The 20,190-nt window shown below is 44.9% G+C and overlaps 2 protein-coding genes; both read right to left on the bottom strand.

Moving 5' to 3' along the window:
* Nucleotides 1-13,968: 13,968 nt before the first annotated feature.
* Nucleotides 13,969-16,286, bottom strand: GSTUM_00001092001 (uncharacterized protein). XM_002838378.2 has 6 exons: nt 16,193-16,286; nt 15,475-16,127; nt 15,357-15,393; nt 14,835-15,288; nt 14,576-14,778; nt 13,969-14,513 (listed from the first exon to the last, which is right to left on the bottom strand). Exons 2-6 carry the CDS (start codon nt 16,120-16,122, stop codon nt 14,467-14,469), a joined length of 1,389 nt encoding a protein of 462 aa, XP_002838424.1. The 5' UTR covers nt 16,123-16,127; nt 16,193-16,286; the 3' UTR covers nt 13,969-14,466.
* Nucleotides 16,287-18,699: 2,413 nt separating this feature from the next.
* On the bottom strand, nt 18,700-19,970 carry GSTUM_00001090001 (uncharacterized protein). XM_002838377.2 has 4 exons: nt 19,430-19,970; nt 19,305-19,378; nt 19,177-19,235; nt 18,700-19,127 (listed from the first exon to the last, which is right to left on the bottom strand). Exons 1-4 carry the CDS (start codon nt 19,903-19,905, stop codon nt 18,843-18,845), a joined length of 894 nt encoding a protein of 297 aa, XP_002838423.1. The 5' UTR covers nt 19,906-19,970; the 3' UTR covers nt 18,700-18,842.
* Nucleotides 19,971-20,190: the final 220 nt, after the last annotated feature.

Genomic DNA, 20,190 nt, shown 5'->3' with positions numbered 1-20,190 from the left:
TTCTTTATTCCTCAGTACACCCTCGAAGCCTCCTTTAGTTCTTAGCTCACGCCTCCTCTCTGGAAGAGCAGGCCACCTACCAACTATCGTATCTATTATCGTTAACGTGATTAGCACCTTGCTAACACGTTACATTTTTTTAACCTCAGCAAGTGGTTAAGAACCTGTCCCCAGATTTAGGCCTGATCAGCCTATCGATATCCACCTCAGAATGCTAGCGGAGAGAAGCGGCAGAATCACAGCATATTCGGCTTCATCTCAAACCCAAGATAGAGTCTTTGACGACCAGGAGTGGGAAGCAAATCCCACGGCAAGACCTTACAAGAAAGAAACAACCCCGGCGCTCTGCTAAAGAGCTGGGCGATCCTGCAAACACGGAAGATACACAACCTCCAGGAGAATTCCGTTCTACTCCAGCAAAGAAGCCTTCCTTTGAACCTCCAATCGACCCCGAATCCAGTAGCGAATCAGATATGGCTAGCACAGGAGGAGGGCCTTCTGGAGGAGGCAAATCTCGGGCAAGGCCTGAGGAAGAGGAGGTACCCGCAGCATTTGAACCCCCTAGGTTTAAACTCCACCTCCCAGCGAAGTTCACAAGAGAAGGAGAAGACCTCAAACCTGAAGCCTTTGACCGATGGGCAACAGAACTCTCATACTACCTACTCTTACAAGGAAAAGATGTGGAAGACCCTATAACCGGACTTATCATTGGATCATTCTGCGAAGGAAAGGCAACCGACGCATACCACCAATGCTATAAGGATTACGGCGAAAACATAAGATTAAGAGGAACTACAGTCCTCGATTACCTGAAAGAACGATTCCAATCCTCTATAACCAATGACCTCCTATACAACAAATTCAACCAGCTCCAGCAAGTTAACGGAACGCATGTCAAGCGAATCACCGATGTGGCTACGGACCTAATGATGTATAAGGACCGAATGGAGAAAGGCAGGATCTCCAATTACATCCTCAAGCGACGATTCTATGACACCATGCACCCTACCCTCAGGCGAGAAGTAGAACCACTCGAGGAGGACGGCGATGATATTGCAGTAATAATTGCAAGAGCAGAACGAAAGAACGCCATTCTCCATGAGACCAAGGCCTACAAAACACAGACACCCTCTAATAGGAACAGCCAGCCACGACACAAAGGCTCTGGCAACTCTGAAGACGATACCCCACGGGTTTTCAAGAAGAAAACAAAATACTCCAAAGAATCAAGACGGCAGAAGGGAGAATGTTTTGAATGTGGAAAAACAGGATACATGGCAAAGAACTGTCCTACAAAGAAAGGGAAAGGAAAGGCAATTAAGCATGAGGCATCGGCCAACAATGTTGAAAGCGATAATACCCAATCCAGCAAATATAAAGAAATCCATATCGGATATATCGATGTGGAATGCAACAGTGTTCGACCCCCGGCTACATTCAAAGCACAGACCGCTCTGGAAGGTACTATCCTGATCAATGATAAAAAGGCTCGAGTCCTATTCAACACTGGCGCAATCGGAAGAGATATGATCAGTAATGCCTTTGTCTCTGTCCATGGACTCCCCACTCAAGACCTTAACCAACCCATACCAGTCAATATGGCAGTAAAAGGATCACGATCCACAAGCCATAAAACCTGTAGTGCGAACATTCGACTTGGTTCTGCAGTCCTACCCCCCCAGGAAATGCTGGTTGGAAATTTAGCCAAATACGATGCCCTAATCGGCATGCCATTCCTGAATCGCCACAAAGCTATAATCAGGTGTGGGGAATCAACTATCGATTTCCCAGAGCAGAAGGTTAGAGTCTCATGCAAGCCAACAAGCGAAGAGTACCGAGCCGCAGTCTGTGAAGCAACTGCCCAACGACTATTGGATGATTACTCCGATGTTTTCCCTGATCAAATACCTGAAGAACTACCGCCTATGAGAGAGGTGAACCACCACATCCGCCTCCGAGACCCCTCTAATCTGAAGAACCAACCCACCTACTCTATTCCTGACACATACAAAAGCCCACTTTGTGACTGGATCAACCAACAACAAAGAAGAGGAGTCATCTACTGGGCAGAAGCCTCAGGTGGCGCTCCTATGTTTGTTCAACCCAAAGCAGATGGCAAAAGAATCCGCCCCTTGGTTGACCTTAAGCTACGGAACGAAAACACAGTTATGGACAGCTCCGCTATCCCAAACCAAACCCAGATTCTAAATGCAGTTGGACGGGCTAGATTCCGAAGTAAGATTGACCTAAGCGATGCCTACTTCCAAACAAGGTTAGACCCAGAAAGCGAACGCTACAACAGTTTCAAAACACCCTGCGGAAGTTTCATTAGCCGAGTTATGTTACAAGGTGATATGAATACGCCTGCTACCTTTACGCGAATTATGGAAAACCTCCGAAGCGAATATCTCCACCATTTTGTTCGGGTCTACATTGATGATATTCTCATCTTCTTGAACACCGAAATAGAACATGCCCACCATATAGGATTGGTTTGTACCAAACTAAGGGAAGCTAAATTCTACGCTAGCAGAAACAAATCAATTCTGTTTGCCAATGAACTCGATATCCTAGGACATGTTATAGATGATGAAGCAATACATGCAGCCCCTGGAAAAATAGCCTGTTTAACGGAATGGTCAACACCCCGGAATCAAAAGGAACTCATACGATTCCTACGACTAGTCAACTATATTTCCCAGTTCCTCCCATACAACTCCATTGTGACAGCGCCGCTTACAGACCTTACCGGCAATGCAGAATTTGTCTGGACCCACACTCATGACCAAGCCTTTACCAACATCAAGGAATTGATTAAAAACGCCAACGTTATTCAACCTATCGACTATAGTAAACCAGAACCGATATGGCTTATTACTGATGCATCGGATGTTGGAGTTGGAGCATGGGTTGGGCAAGGTGCCTCCCATGAAACGGCAAGACCGGCGGCATTACACAGCAGGAAGTTCACTAACTCACAGATGAACTATGGAACAACAGACAAGGAAGCCCTTGCTGTGATTGATGCTCTCGCCGCTTTCAACCACAGTCTGATGGGCAATACCTTCACTATTGTTACCGACCACCAACCTCTCACTAACCTTAAAACAGAAAGGATACCAGGAAGGAGAAGAACAAGATGGATAGGTGAAATCAGCAAATACGCTGCAAAAATCATCTATACCCCTGGAAGAACGAACTATTTAGCTGATGCTCTCTCCCGCCAATATGAGAATCAAGATCTTACAGATCCTCCTCTTGTTCATGACCACGCAAGACAAAGCAAGGACAGCCCTGACGACACCTCCTATGAACAAGAACTATCGATAGCTACCGCCAGCTCTGCCGCTCCCTCCAATCCCTTCTCTTACACCATGTATAGTCACTGCCAGAACGGAACGCGGAAAGGACATTGACGAAGAATGGAAAGACAATTGCACGCTCCGCAGCACACCTCCTTACGAACTTGAACAAAGCAGACTCCACTGGTCCCACTGTTTCCACGACACCTGCCCTTTTCACCAGACTGAGATTAAGTTCGGAAACAGGTACCAGCGACCGTACTATATGCCTGCTGATGCTTCCAAAGACACCAGCTTCGACACCGCAGAAGGAGAAGAAGAGATGATCGATGAAAATGAGTCAACTCAATCTCCTCATATCCTTAATCCTGCTCCAACACGATACTAAGGACTTGAAGAACTCGAACAAGCAGCAGCCTACGTGGATGCAATATCCTATTTACACCCCTCACAGTCAGCCCTGCCATCCTCTCCTCCCATAATCGATTCACGACCACTATATGGTGGACCCTTACGAGTATACAACAATGAAAGCGTTGTCTCGGTCATACCCCCTACTCTTCCCGAGCATCGGCGTCAACTCTACGAAACCTTTGAGGAAGAGGAAGCCCCTATCGAACTAACAAGAAGATCCCTAATCGAGGATGAACGAGATGTTAGATCAACCACAGAAGAATTAACCTCCTCTTTCCGAAGCCAAATGATAGCAGGATACCGCCATGACCTGATTTACTTCAAAGCCATGGATAGCTCCAGGCATGGAGACCTCGCCCCCTACAACATATCAAACGGAATGGTCTATACTAGCACCCGTTATGGTGAACATTGCCTATACATACCAATGGGCCATATTTTCAATGGAATGACTATTAGAGAATATGTCATATCCGAGATTCACAACAAAGGACACCACAGTGCGGACCGCAACCTTCAATATGCTTCAGAATATGTTTACTGGCCTGAGATGCGCAAGGATTTCTGCGATTTCGTCAAACAATGTGAACTCTGCCAGGCAAACAAGGAGCGAACACAACTACCTGAAGGAAAAGCACAGACCCTCCAACTACCATGTGAAATATTCGAATCATATGCCATCGATTTCACAGGACCATTCAATAAATCCGCTGGATATGACACCATCTTGGTAGCTGTGGACCGATTCTCTGGATACACATGGCTCATACCAATGAAGCTTACCGCTTCCTCCAAAGACACCTGGAATAACCTCCATCGATACCTGTTTACCCCCCATGGGTACCCCTTATCTATTATCAGTGATGCTGATCCCCGCTTAACCGCCAGATTCTGGAAGCAAACCTTGACCTCTCTCGGAATAAACCACATTATGGCTGCCTCTGGACACCATGAGACTAATGGCCAAGGAGAACGAAAAATCCGCGAAGTTCAGACCAGAATTAGGAACAGGATCAATAAACGACAAACCAACTGGGAACCAGCCCTTGTTGAGCTCGCTGCATATATCAATGCCGGATTTTCAGATACCTTGGGAATGTCACCATACAAGGCAGTCTTTGGCCGTCAATACCCCCTCCTACCTACAACACTATTTAAGAACTCCTCAGTCCCTGCCTCTGATGACCATCTAAACCGCCACCAAGCAATTCGGAACGATGCCTTCCAAGCTGTTAACGCTGCCCGATTCCAAAGCACCACTACTGCCCAGTAACGACGACGCAAACATGTCCCCATCTCACCAGGAGACATGCTCATGGTACACGGTAACATGTTCATTACCAATGTCGGACGCAGCAAGAAACTGCAACCCCGATGGCGAGGACCCTTCAAAGTCATATCCTTTGACGAGCATACAGAGAACTACACTGTTCAGATGGATGGACGCATGTACCGCCCAGATACTGCAGTCTTTCACGCCTCAGCTGTCAAGTGATTCCATCCAAATGACGACTCCAAGTTTCCTGGAAGAACCCACTCTTCGCCTGCACCTATCATCATCGATAAGAAAGATGAATGGGAAGTTGAAGAAATCCGAGACCACCGCCTTTGGCATGGAAATCATCAGTTCCTAGTTAAATGGAAAGGATATCCAACGAGCGAAAACCGTTGGGAACCACTGGAAGGACTAGAGCATGCTATGGATATAGTGAATAGATGGGGGAAAGACAACATGCCAAACGAATCCCTCCCCCCAACAATCAATTATATCACCATGTGCTGGATACTCACAATGCCAGAAACTGAGCGATGGCACGCAGAACTCGAAGCTAGAGATGGATTTTGGGCACCACACTTTGAGTCGGAGTTCGAAAGCAGCGATGAGGAGAATCAAGCTATGGAGCAGGCTCTCGACAACTTTATCTAGTCACCAATCACCATCCGAATACCATAACGATTTCAAACTATGTGGAGCTCAATGTGAGGCTGCGACAACAGATTGTTGGACTGTTGTTGAAGTGCGATGCTATCCAACTTGAAGACTATTTCGAAATCCTCTGGATAGATTACTGTCCTGATTGCGATCACGCTTGGGTTGATGTACAACGTGAATCTGGTATTCATGACTACTGTGATTTACATTTCTTTGAGTCTAAGTGTTTCCTTAGGGTTTCTTCCTGCCCCTGGTGTGATACTTATGATGAAGAATTTCTTGCAGAAACTGAGGCCATGAGTTTCTCGGAATCCATTTTTGATTATTATTAGGTTTTGTTTGTTTAAACAGTTGTTTTGTTTTGGGGAATGTAACCGGTATGGGTACTCGGTTATTGGTTTTGTTTTATGTTTTGTTTTAAGTATCGCTTGATACTTGGTTTGTTTTAAGTATCGTTTGATACTTGGTTTTGTTTTATGTTTTGTTTTAACTATCGCTTTGATACTTGGTTTGTTTTAAGTACTCGTTTGACTACTTGGTTTTGTTTTATGTTTTGTTTTTAAGTATCGCTTTGATACTTAAGGAGTTTTACCAAAGAGTATTAATTGATACTTTTAATTAGTTTCGTTCATGCTAGACATGAACAGATTTGTGTATTTAAAGACCGCCTGTTTCTATGATAGAAAAGGCAGACTTCGACAGACAGTATTTCAATATACCTGGTTGAATGGTTACTTCTTTGTTCCTCAGTACACCCTCGAAGCCTCCTTTAGTTCTTAGCTCTCGCCTCCTCTCTGTAAGAGCAGGCCACCTAGCAACTATCGTATCTATTATCCTTAACGTAATTAGCACCTTGCGAACACGTTACAGTTGTATCATAGATAGATGTAGTCCACGAACACTCAGATGCAGAATATAAATATCGAAGTGCCTCCCAAGCTTTAGACATCATCATGCAATGGAGAAGAGACCTTAACAATATAATATTGTTTTTACGATTCTACCCTACTTTACCTACTTTACTTCGCTCCTAGTTGTCATAAATGAAACGAGCCAAGTCCGAGCCTTCCTAGACAATCTCCCTCTATAAAAACAAATCTCGATTGGCCTAGACAATCTTGAAGTCTATCAAGTTGTCTCCGCCTAACAGCTCTGGATAACTAGGTTTCAACCACAATTCTAGTATTGGAAGTTATCCTGGCAGCTATAACGAGTTCTGAAACCTAGTTGTATTACTCCCTGAAGTCTATTAGCTTCCATGGTAGTGTCCTTTAGAGTTCTAAATTCTTCTGGTTATTGTAAGGTAGGTGCGAATATATTGGTTTTTTTTTGAAATCCTTTATCATTCGATATCATCTCTTCGTGCGAAAATATCCCATTACTTACAGCCCCTCCCAAAGATGTTACATCTTTGAAGCCTAGTAACCTACTGAGTAGTTGGCATACTTACTCCATTCTACTTTCCAGACCTCACCAAATGTCCCCTCCCATATATTCTGTGAACGGGAGCCAGTTGGATGGACGCCAACATCGTATACAGTTTTATTCTTACACTTTCAATTCTGTGGCATTATAGTCACAGGAGGCAACTGAGGTTGATATGTATGATGACATGCGAGCCCCATAACAGGGCCAGAGGGGGGTGTTAGAAAACGTAGATTCCAATTCCAAGAGGGGTTACCCTACTTAGGGTGATTCCTAGATATCAGATCCTGGTCTTCCTACCAGTCATACACTATTACTTAGTGTAATTCCTACTTCTGTACAAGATATCAGTATGATACTTATAACTCTACAAAGATTTGTATGATGTTACTCAGCTTCTCTAATAAAATAATCCTCCTTTTCAGATATCTCTAATGTAATATTATGCTATTTTATATATATATTATATCAGGTAACACAGTATAGGCATAGCTTTAGTTGGGTAAGCCAGTTTTCCACAGTCTCGCTTAGCCATTCCTAAAACAAAAAAATACTTATAATACCAGACTTGTATTGTAGGATATTCTACAGTCTACTTGCTATCTGTTTGCACATTCCTCTTAGTTTCTAATACACATGATCGCTAGAGTATTGTGCATGGACAAAGTGCCTGGCTGTGTATTCCACACTCAAATTGTGCCACATGTCATTTCCTGCCTCTCCATTGAAATACGTACTCCCTACTCTTATAGGTGCTCACGGTCCAGCCTAAAGGAAACTCTTTCTTATCTATTCAATACCTATTCTGTTTATACTGGGCCAGTTTTACCTCATCCACTATCACTCAATGTTCTCAATTAATTGGGTTGATTCTTAGCTATGCGCCAGCTGCAATAGCACATTACAACACCACATCCCATCCTCTCACTGGGTAAGTATTTAACTGGCTTGTCCACTTCTTTGTCAACTCTGGGGAAGATGTAGACTATAGGTAATATAAATGGGCTTTCTGTCATAAAGATCCATAGCAGCAGTTATGGCAGATTCTTTCTTTTTCCTCAAGAACTGAAGAAGAGATTGCTGTAAGGAAAGTTGTAACAGAATAGCTGGTATTTGACTATTTGAAGTGTGGAAGAAATTATTCCTTGATTTGCCCTGTGGATGTACATGAGCATCAATTATGGGAGAAGTAAAGGAAGGAAAGAATTCTTTTTTTTTTGAAACTACAAATTGGCTACTTGGACATAATGGGCTGAGCAATGAGTTTTTATTTCAAAGAAGTAATAACACAAGAATTAAGGATGTTGATTTGGTTGAGTGGAGTTTTGATTGAATGTATCATACCGTACAAGTAGAAATCTAAATATACTCATTACTCCCCCTACTCCTTCTCTTTCCTTAAATTTTTTTTTTAAAAAAAAAAAAAACTTTGTCCGCCTTGTTCACTACCAGTCAAGCTTGAGGATCTCCTCCACTAGCCTTCTCATAATATCTATGCAATTCTCCCACCCTCTACCTGGCTTATGAATTGCAATACCATCCTGCTATTCAAAAATAAAACACTCACAACTTCTTCACCTGAGTAATTATCTATATGTGATGGTACAAAGTAGTATTAGTTTACTGGATTAAGATGAATCCTTCCATCCTGCAATAGGATCCATAGCAGGGTTATTGAATCGGTAACCTGAAAACTGTTAGAACTTTGAATATCAATAAAGAATTAGTGTAATACATACTGCTTGGTTTAGTGGAATAGCAAAATAATAATAGAGTTGATAAGAGAAACAAGTAGATAAAAGGAATAGTATAAGAAGGTATTTTTTTGTAGTTAAGCTGCTAATAAAAAACCTGTTAGAACATTGAAAATCAATAGAGAAATATGGTAGTACATACCAATAGAGGAGAAAAATCAGACAGCTGTGATAGAGTTGATAAGAGGAATAGAGATAAGGTGTAGAGCAAGATGGTATGATATTGGTTGAAAAGGTTAGAAATACTTTGATCTCTAGGAGGTGAGATGGACCTCTATATATACAAAATTCTGGACATGCCAAGTTGTAGTCACATACTATTACTTAGGATAATACCTACGTGTATACTATACACCAGTATGATACTTATAACTCTACAAAGATTTATATGATATTATTCAGCTTCTCTAATAAAATAATCCTCCATTTCAGGAGTCTCCAAAGTAATATTATGCTATTCTATACATATATTATACTGTGTAATCCAGTGTAGCCCTATCTTTAGTTGGGAAAGCCGCTTTCCCACATTTCAGCCTAGCCAACCTTAAAAACAGTTACCAGACTTGTACTTGTACTGTATGATACGGTACAGCCTGGATGGTATCAGTTTGCACGCTCCTCCTAGTTTCTAATACACATGATGGCTACAGTACTCTGCACACACGAAGCGCCAGCCTGTCGATTCCCGTCTCAGATGGTGCAATGTGCCATCGCATGCCTCTCTATCTAAATATCAACTCTACACTCTTGAGAGTGCTCGCCACCCTGCACGAGGGAACCAGCCAACTTTTTTATTTTTTATGTTGGCAAGACTATCGTGCACGGCGGGGGTAAATGGTAAACTTCAATGGTATTAATCTGAGGAAAAATGATGCCTTACTCTACTCTTACCACATCGGTGGAAAAGACAAATCTAAATAGATAGCACAAAGGAAATTCTCCTCATCACTACATGAGCTTCTTCCTTTCCGAAACTTTCTACCAAAAACCGCAGATGAAACTATTCTCTGCAATCCCCCATAAGGAAACAACCATCCAACCATTTCCTGCTTCCTTACTACTGTTATTCCTTCTCTTTAAATAACTTTTATCAAGGTCTTTATTGGTCTTCCATCACATGCATAGTCTCTTTTCCACCTGTCAAACTTCCTGCATCAATATTTTATCTATTTGCTGCCCCATACCGTTTGTACAAGGCAAATTCTACGTCATGCACTGTCACTCGATGCCCCGAATCACCTGTGAATTGTAATATCGCGAGGAATGCGAGACAGAAGTATACCAGATATATAAGTATTAGTTTCTATATTCTCTCCAAGCGGGATGAGCAGGTCCCTTAAATACATAAAAAACTCTCTCATATATGTCATACTACAACACGTGAACATCTCTCTGATGCAACCTGAAGTGGGCCGGATGTCAATTTCCAAAACCGTGTTTGTGCATTCTGTTTGGGTGTTGGTTCCTGACTGCGATAGTTCAGTGCAATCCCCCCCCCTCAAGGATCTCCGGGTTATTTAGCCGGCATTTCTGCCGCTTTGTCAACTTGGGGGAAGATGTACTCGTGCTTCTCAGTCAAGATTTGCTTTCCCCTTTTGTCGTAATGTGTGGGAAATAGTTCTTTTTCACCAAGTGGGTATAATATGAGACTAGTCTAATCTTTCCGGACATCGTGAGCGGATGCTGGTGCCAATTCACAACATTAACTTTGAACTCAATAGACTCTTATATTTCTATTTATACTAAGCGTATAGTAGAGTGATCTAGGCATAAAACCTGTTGCCTCTAACCTCAGTGCGAACCTGCAAGAGATTAGGGTAAAAATTCATACAGAACCGATCAACTAACCCCTGAGGCATAAGATCCCACTCAACTCTCAAGCCTCTCTCCCCGAGGCATTCGATGGTGTTGAGCATTATTGCCATACATTTACAAATCTTGACCGTCTCTGATTCAGGTAATAGTTGCACACTATTGATACACCATACCCCCCCTTCCACGAGGCAAGTCCTAGCCGATAGGGGAACCAAGTCGGACGTAGGCAAGTTACAAACTCTCCTACCAATCAAGCCATCAAGCCGTCAACGATACCAGAACTTGGCCATCCATCCTTCAATGATAGTGAAAAAGCAGCCGTGTTGCATCCACCCCTTCCTTTCCCGCCAAAGGACTTCTAACTAGCTCCTACCCGCTGCCATTTTCCGAGAGTCTGGCTTTATTCGATTTCGGTCTGCCCACGGGGATGCACTATAGCAGTACGGTGCAGTACGCGCTTTGCCGTCCGGTCCTGGTGCGTTGTGTCGTGAGTTTTCGTTCTCTACTGGGGATCGGGAATGCGAGGCGTGGTGAGGGGGAGATGGACTTACTACAGTATTATGTGGTTCGTGCTATCTAAAAGGCACAACGAGGAGTTAACATCTTTTAAATATGATTTTCTGCAAAGTAAAAAAAAATCTAGGTTGTTGGGAGTGCTGAGGGGGGGTAAATGAAGAGAGTTTTCACGCTTTAGATCACACGAACTTATAGGATCGGGTACAGCGGGAGAGCAAAAATGCGTTCACATTTTTAGTAAGCCCGAACACAAAATCTGAACGTATTTTTGCCCCCAGCTGTTCTGTACTGTACTCTCCGGCATCATGAGATATCACTCGGCTTTTTAACTTGCTGGGGGGGCGGTTTCCTTTGTTTTCCTGAATCCTTGAGTGCTCGGTATCCTTAGTGTAACCGGGGAGAAATTTTGATGCTCGCCTGTATCGCCCGCGGCGAGTCCGGGTTTCACCGGGGACCTCGGTGAGTGTTTGGTGTTGGTTTCGTCTCCGACCCTCTGGGCTGGATTGGATGGTGGGTTGGTTATCTGGGGGTTTGGCCTACCTGTCGTCCCAGCCCACTTAGTGCTGGTAGGGGATTCCAAACTCTTTTTTTATCATACCGGCAGCTCGGGGTGTTGGTGGTTGGGGTTATTTACTTGACCGAATCGAGTGGATTGATGATGGAGGTTTGCCGTGAATCTGTTCTTTCCTTTCCCTCTTGTCCACGTGGTTGATGTACCTCGAGCTGCAGTGTGTCTGAGAATATTAGAGCTCCCGTTGGAATTCGGCGTCTGTGGGGAACGTGGCGCTATCGCTATCGCCGGGTCCTACTGGTTGCAATTGTAGATAGATGGACGTTTGGTATTTTGGGGCGTTTGAATGCCGTGTTCTCGGTGCCTGTTCCAGTGGGGGACTGTCTGTCTGCCACTGCGAGAACTCGAATAAGCGGAACCTAGCGGTGTGGGGCTGGGATTTGCCTCTCTTAGAAGTTCTGGTGCATTTGCTTTGACCATTTATTTGTCTCTGAGAGGGGTTTTTTTTAGTGTTCAATTTTAGCCATTTTTTCAGAGGAGGAGGAAATTTTGGACTCTAATACCTGACGCATGGTCAGTCTACCCATACCGGTATACAGGTTTCTCACGCACGGTACGTGCGTGCAGTCGTGTCTCTCTTCAATGGGGATTGATCAGGTATGGACCTGAATGATCCGAAAGCCAGGGATTCTGGAGGCCCTGACTGGAAATGAGAATGATTTGGAGTGGAGATCGCAAGAACAAGCGAGAAACTCTGATGCCTCCGGTCCCTGGCCACTCTGTCGCTCATGTCCCTATCCGAGTAGCGGCCTAAGGGGGGGGGTTCGAGCCATTGGGGTCTGTGTGAAGGGAGGGGTCCGTTCCACCGGGCAGGAGAAAGCCCCCCTTCCATCAAGACTTTTGCCGAGTATTGGATTTCCTCACGTTCGGGTGTGTTCTGGATAGTGTGGTGATAATAGTAGTACGCCCTCTGAACTACCTGGAATCGGGGCGTTAGGCGAGTAGTCGGCTTGTACGTGTCCTTTCTGATCGTTCGTCGTAACTGCCTGAACTTTCGGGTCTGGTTCTGTTCTGGTGCCCCTTTGAGGGTATGGTTCGAGTGCGGTGCGTGCGCAAAAGATCTAGCAACTTATCACTAGGTTGGGAGGTCTACCTGGTGGCAGGAGTCCATATATTTAGGATACTCTGAATTGACAAGATATCAGTGGGAGCTCGGTCAGCCAGATCTGGTGGATCTGGAAGAGGGGTGCTGTTCTGTAGCTTGCTCCAGCGGCCGGATTGGAGCTGCATTTCTTCAGCTTTTATGATAGCTCATCGAGAGAAGCACAGCTTCGATAAAAAAATTTAGCTATTTTATGTCCACTAGGCGCGCGGTGCTAGCCAGAACTGAAAGTCTATCCCCAGCCTTCACCCTGGATCAGCCGCCCCTCCACACCTTGTCTGAAGCAATTTCCCGTCTCCCCATTACCCTCGGGAACACTCAGAAGCAGTAATATGGGGTGCGGTGTGACATGCCCGGGGTGACATACCTGGGGCGACAAAGTAGAATCTTTCCATAGTCAAGCCTGCCCGACGAGAACATACCTAGCCTGTACCTCCGGGACGGATCTTCTTCAATAGCTAGTGGCCGTTACGGTCCCCCGTCTGCAGGATACGCAGATGCACTACCGTCCCCTCTAAATAGATGTTCGGGGCTTGGCCCAGCGAGGACGGCGGTTGCTGCGAATTTCTGTCCATCCTAGGCTTTCGAGGATTTTGACCGGAAGCACTGCTGAAGGATGGCGAGGACGACAAGCCCCATTATAGGTCCTTTTAATCTCATAGGACGTGGAGGCATGCAGGTTTGCCGGGAGATTTGCTGTGATTTTTGCTGAGGGGTGGGGTGGTGACAGGATGGTTGGTGGCTCGGGCTGTGCTTCCGCATTCACAAGAGCGGCCCTCCCACTCTTCTGAGCGAGTGATATCATATGATTCTATGCGCAAAGGCAGATATCTCCCCGTTGGTATCTTTCCGATAATGAGAAGGCACACGGCACACTCTGAATTCAATTTGGGCCGGGCGCTCCACGCCCCCCGGGGGGTTATTACAGTTACCTCTATAGATAGGGTCTTAGGTGGAAAGTGGTAGTCCGCTTCTGTCTTCTACTTTCCTCCAAAAAGTTTCGAGACCAGAAAGATTGAAGATTGAAGCCATTATAAATGCTGCTCGATGCCGGTGTCAGGTTAATATGGTGGACAGAATCGAGCTCTAATTACATTCCCAGAGCTAGGTGCCCTTTTTGATGGGGTCTAAATCACTTTGTTTTCTTTGGGTCTTTGAATTTATTCGCAAACTGCGGGAAAAAGCGCGGTAAGAACCCGGAAAGATGGCCTAGAAAACCCAAATAATAAAAGAAACTCCTATCCTCCCCAAAGTGGAACCAATGGACAATAACATACTCCTCTAAATTATCAATCGCTACCCCGAATGGGCCTGAAGCCATGATCCCGAATTAGATCCCTTTGTAAAATAAAAACTCCCCAACCTCACTGGGAGGTTCACCATGTACCTGGTGATAAGGGAAGAAAAATGCCCTCAACCAGTCCCCTCCTTCCTCTGTTCTTCCAGGGGGCTGGATGGGGTCTTTTTTTTTTTGATATAAATTTACAATGAAAGTGTGGATGGAGATATGGCAAATCTTGTGATACAAGAGTTTGATTTTGAATGGAACTATCTAAAGACTACCCGGATAGCGAAATTTGTCATCTTTTCGCTGATAGAGCGCTGCGATCAAACGCCACCAGAGATAGTAGAATTTAGTTGCGCGGGCACTGGTGAGATTGTCCGCGATACCTGACAAGGACTGTGTTACGTTCAGAGATCAGAACATATCCGAAACCAGTAGTACCATAATGAAAAACTTACAGTGCATGCCAACTTGTGGCAAATTCTTGCAAGTAATCTCCGCCAAGAGCTCTTCATCGGCAATAGTGGGATCCACTCCGGCCAAGCTAACAGCATCAAGGAGTGGAACCTCAGCCTTGCGTGGCACGACACCCCCTACATTCTTATTGATGAGAACCACAACTGGGACCTCACGGAGCGAACTGAAAAAGTAGGTCGCGGCGCTGTTGAAAATTAGCTTTAGTGCAAAAGAAACCTGGAACCTTAAAAGATAGCTTACCTCAAGTGCTTCACAGAAGATGTTGTCTGGTCTTTTTCAGAGAACCTAAGGTAGTTCTCCACTTTTGGATAATACGCTTTGGTCATGATAGTGAAAGTTGAGCACGAGTTTTCTTCAAAAAGTCCGTAAATTTGAGCCACCAGCTTCTGGAATTCTTGGAAGATCGGAGGAACATGAGGCTCGACTTTGAACTGGGTGTAAATCGGCAACTGCTTCTCTTTCTGAGGGTTCGGTTTGACATGCTCGGGTAGAGGGATATTTTTGCACAATTCAGTCATAGACATAGCTAGGTTAGTAACAGCCTTAAAAGCCTCCTTATCTTCTTGCATCCATAGTTTCTCGTCCTTATCTTTTGGCTCACTGGCCTCCGAGGTATATGCGCAGTTGATAAGTTCTTGCACAATCGGAGTGATTTTCTCTTGAGAGCTACTAACAAACTTGCGTTGATAATTAACTATAAGACAACATCTCTTGATGTCAGCTAATAACACCATCAAATTGAAATGAGGAAATTGAACTCACTCCACCATCCGAATATGATCTGGAATGGGATAACTTGCTGTGGGTTGATATTAGTATCAAGTGGGATGGCGCTTATTAGGTACGAGTGCTGAGATGGAAGAGATGTTTTTTTACTTACTATTCCAGTTGCGGCTGCATGAGAAAAGTAACCTTTGTGCCATTGCTCCATTGCGCACCTAGTGATTGCAGGTAGCTCCCTGGCTTTGCTTAGACGGTACCCTGGAACGGGAGTCTGCAGATCGTAAACCTGACGGAGTTCAACAAACGCCTGGAGTGCCTCGGGGGATGAGTTCTTAGAGGCGAGAATCTCCGCATCCTTGATGGATTTGGAGGTTAATACGCAGTTTTGCGGGTGGATCAAGTTGACAAAAGTGACGAAACAGATGAAGTCATGAACTTCTGCAACGGCCTGGCCAATGTTGTCTGTCATGTGTCTCTGCAGTTCCTGAAGGCGTAATTTGATACCTTGAAGTTCCTCGTAGAAATGTTGTTTCAAAGAGATTAATCCTCCAAGCTGTAAAAGTGTATTATGGATATTCGCCAGTGGCTGAAGATCATTGATGCGATCCATTTTGCGCAGTTTATGGTCGCTCACAGCGACTTCACGGAGCAAGTCCTTGGCCGACTCAACCGCTTTAACCATACGAACGCTTGGATTCTTATGGATGGCAATCCCAACCATAAGGTTGCCAGGGTTCCAGGCAGTGGCTTCCATTTCATTGACAAGCATCATTCCAGCCCGGAACATCACCTCGCGGCGGATCATGATATCTTCGTTTTACAATTCCAAGTTAGCCATCGCCATTGAATTCGGTTTTTTTTAGTTGGGGGGATACTTGGGGGCATTTTAGGAAGGAAGGCGGGGGTGTATTGTGTGGAAGATATCGTTGAATTTGGTACACTGGAGTGGGCGCTGAGAGGAGAATTTTTTGTGGGGGGTTGACATGGGATTGGGTGGGAATATTGAGCCTCGGACTTTTGTAGTGGTATCACAACCTTCAATTAGGTTTGGGTTTGCGGTCTTTTTGCATTGGACAACGATATCGTATGATATCATATGATACAGAGTATTTTGGCCCTATGCCACTAGTCTTGGGCGAGACGCCGTAAGGGAGGGGTTATTGGGGGAAGTTCGAGCGCCGAATGAGTAACCCCAGGCTGGCACATCCGCGGCTCTGGGTACCAGTGCTGCCGGGCTGACCCAGTGAAATCTTCTTTCAAATCTCAACCCTGGCCCGGTCCGGGTGGCTGACGGGCGCAGGGGCCCGAGCCATGCTATTTCTCTATCTCTCTATTCCAAGCAGAGTCGTCGTCTGATCTGACCTACCGGTATTGTTCTATTCTTCATCGTGCGTAGCAAAAGGAGGGAGGGCAAGAGAGTCTAACAGCCATGTACCAATACTGTAAAAATCCTTTCCACTCGATATCTCCGTAGGTCTCCAATATCCCTGTAGTTCGCCGCATCAGCGCACGACATGCGTCCGACATGTTAACAGGGTTGCGAAAACTAGTTCATGAGAACCAACAATTCCACAGGGCTTAGGCTGTACCGTGTCAGGAAAGCACTATTTCTGCTTAAGCGCTTATGTCTGAATACGGCGGAGATTAGGAAATTAACAACCCGGTGGGGTAGTGAACGGCAAGGGTTTTTACGGTATCTTCAAAGTTTGATTGCCTGAGCATGTGCAACTGTGCCAGAGCACCTGATAGCTTTGGCCTATGCCCCTTCGGATATTGGCCAGCCATCTGGACTCTTTCCGGCTTCGGTAGTGGGTATAATCTTAACAGAATGTCCCAGACTTACCCGAATCACATCCAAATCGGTAGGACCTCCGATCTATAGATTCTATTGTATAATATCTGACTGGCTCCTGAAACTAGTGGGCCTTGCCTATGATGAGCACCCAAAGAGGTTAAGCTTGCAGGGTGGATGTGACATACGCCAGAGGACAAGTATATTTTTCATATCATATAAGAGCAGTTCCCTAGAAAATATACTAATATCTAGGGCATGTTTCACCCTCTTAAACTACGGGTACCGAAATAGGGATCCTATGCTCTCTCTCATGGGCCTCTGCGCATCAATATATTCTGGTAGCCCTTTGTCATGTAGTATTTGTTATAAAATGGCTCTGTTTTATTCTAATTGTTCTTCTCGTGTACGGTGGTTATCCCTACCCTTATGTCTCAGGAGTTCCGTGGCCTCTGACTATGTGCTGTAGTCTACCTTCTTGATGGTTTCTCTGCTGCTAAGTATGATATTGCACTATTCGTGGGGACCTGTCAGAAGTCTTTACATAGTTTCTCACAATGGTCTTAGGAATCCTTGCGCTATCGTACGCCATTTCCTTCTATCTGAAGAACACTTATATGTCTATCAGTTGTGCAAGAGAAAAAAACGCGAGGGCAAGAATGTACGGCTAGAGAAAATAAAATGTGATAAGATGAAAACTGCAAGGTATAATAAACTAGACTTTGTCAAAGCAATAGAACTGGTTCCAAACTCTAAAGTACTCGGGAAATAAAACAACGCCCGACTGTAAAAGCAAATCTCAACGGAGGTTCATGTCCATATGGTGACATATAAGTGCATTCCGGGCTCGTCTCATGGGATCTCCTTCGACTGGAAGGGGTGATGCCCAAGGACGACAGGACGACTTTCATGAGCAAAGTACTCCGGGGATTCGCGCCATTGGGGTCTGTGTGAAGGGAGTCAGATATAAAACGGATACCTTTATAACAAAAATTTCAGTAGCAGCGGCACATCCAAGAAACTAGATCACAATTTCCTCGGTTCCGTTTCATTTTGGAACCGTTTCTCATATAAAAGCTATTGCCCTCCCGTTCTGCAACGGTCGCTTTGTATGGGGAAACAGAAAGGAACCGTTGTAGCCAAACAGGGCCTCAGTCAACTATGAACAAATAGGAGTATAGTATAACCAATTGATCAGATGCTTGGCCTCCAGTCCAATACATCTATCAAAATTAAAAAAAATTAAAAAAATAGCTCTCTCCATATTCTTGTTAAGCAATACGAGTCGTGTTTTCAAACAATCTATACGATAACGCTAATGGCCAAAATCAACCCCAACACCCCTACTCCGTAACACTCTTTTGTGTCGAACCATGTACTTGCGCTCAAACTAAGTCACGGCACCATAGGTCCCGAATTTTTGGCGTGTTTTTCCGGTGATGGCACCACCATAGCATAACTTCTGTGCAAGTGCTGTGTAAACTTTCCAGACTTAGTCAGAATTAAATTCTTACTGCCTCTTCCCATAGTCGGCTCTCTTCCGCTTCACAACTTGATATTTACTGTATGATGTAGTGTTCGGACCCCTCATTTTGGTTTTAAAAGATATTTTTTATCTATTTAGGTCATAAATTTAGTCGACTGAGATAATGAATGACCTTTGATAGACAAGATCATCCCTCCCATTAAAAGTATACCACCCAGGTACCGATGAGTCCCTCCGTAGAGATCACTCAATTGACCATACCAAAGGCCTTCAAGACCTTTTCGGCTTCCTCGATGATATCACCGAGATTGTTAGCAGTGGGGTGAGTCGCGAAACGTTGAGTGAGGAACCCAAGGTGGGTAATGATCCTCTTTTTTCCACGCTTCGCAACACCAGCACGATGAAGGTCGATACGGGCCGAAGGACCTTTATTCCCGGAGCCCCTCCTCATGATTTCGCGAGAGCGGCGCGGGGAGTATTTGTAATCCGGGTTGATCAACTTGTGGGAAACCGCAAGCTGATGGGCCCTTGCCTATTAATGTGTTAGTGATTCTAACTAACAGTTAGGTGAGATGTTTTACCTTATAAACATTTTTGACCTCATCCGAGGAATTCTGCCACATGCGACCGAGAATCTTGGCTATTAAAACGTTAGGCAAATGGTAGCAAGAATAGAGATCTAAATAAAGGGAAAATGAGAGCCACGTACAGATATCGTTGTTGCCCATCTCCGGGTACTGAGCCTTGAGGGGCTTCATTTTGTCCGTTCTGAACAAGATAAACCTATGACTATATGAGCACACGAAACTGGTACATTGGTAGAATTGTACTTACGCATTGGCAGGGCGCTTAACGCCCTTGTCATGAATCATGCTAAGACTAGAGCCATGGTAGGCGAAGTCTTGGTCATTGGTAACGAGACGCAAGAAACGGTTTTCCCCGGAGACCTCAAGCTGGGGGTCCATGAAAGATTGATTGGTAAACTCAAAACCGTGCTTGGTGGCCAGGTCCAAGACAACAAAGATAGAACCATCGTTAAGCTTGTAAATGGGATGATTGTGGATAGAGAAGTGAGTCCCAATAATGGTATGGGGGGCGGAATCGAACAAGACCGTAAGTGGTCCATTGACGGGCTTCCAGTCTGCTGGAAGGAGATGACGGACCTGGAGCGGGGCTCCATCCGACCCATCAAAGAAAAAAGTTCCATTGGCGAGCAAGGGAATATACTCGGCGAGACCGATCCCATCATAACGTTGGTGAATAAGAGGCCCGGCTTCAACGGCCATATTGAGCATGGACAAAGCAGTCATAGTGGCAGAAAAAAAGAAACGACGTGAGTGGAGAGGTGCAAGTAGAAAGGCCGAATGTTTCTGTCGAACTTGACGGTTGTCGGTGGAACTTGACGGTTGTCGGTGGAGCTTGACGGTTGTCGGCGGAGGAAAGAAGGAGGAAAGGATGGATCCCCCTAGTGGGCCTCCTGTCACGAGGGGAAATGCCAAGACCCAAAAAATAGAGTGACGCCAAGAAGCCGTCACGTACAACTCAACCCTACTAGGGCCCGAGAATAGTATTACCGGTATCTTGAAAATGTCATA

Source organism: Tuber melanosporum (genome assembly GCF_000151645.1).
Source record: "Tuber melanosporum whole genome shotgun sequence assembly, scaffold_247, strain Mel28".
NCBI lineage: Eukaryota > Fungi > Ascomycota > Pezizomycetes > Pezizales > Tuberaceae > Tuber > Tuber melanosporum.
The sequence above is the reverse complement of the archived record's forward strand: the minus strand, read 5'-3'. Positions and strand labels throughout refer to the sequence as shown.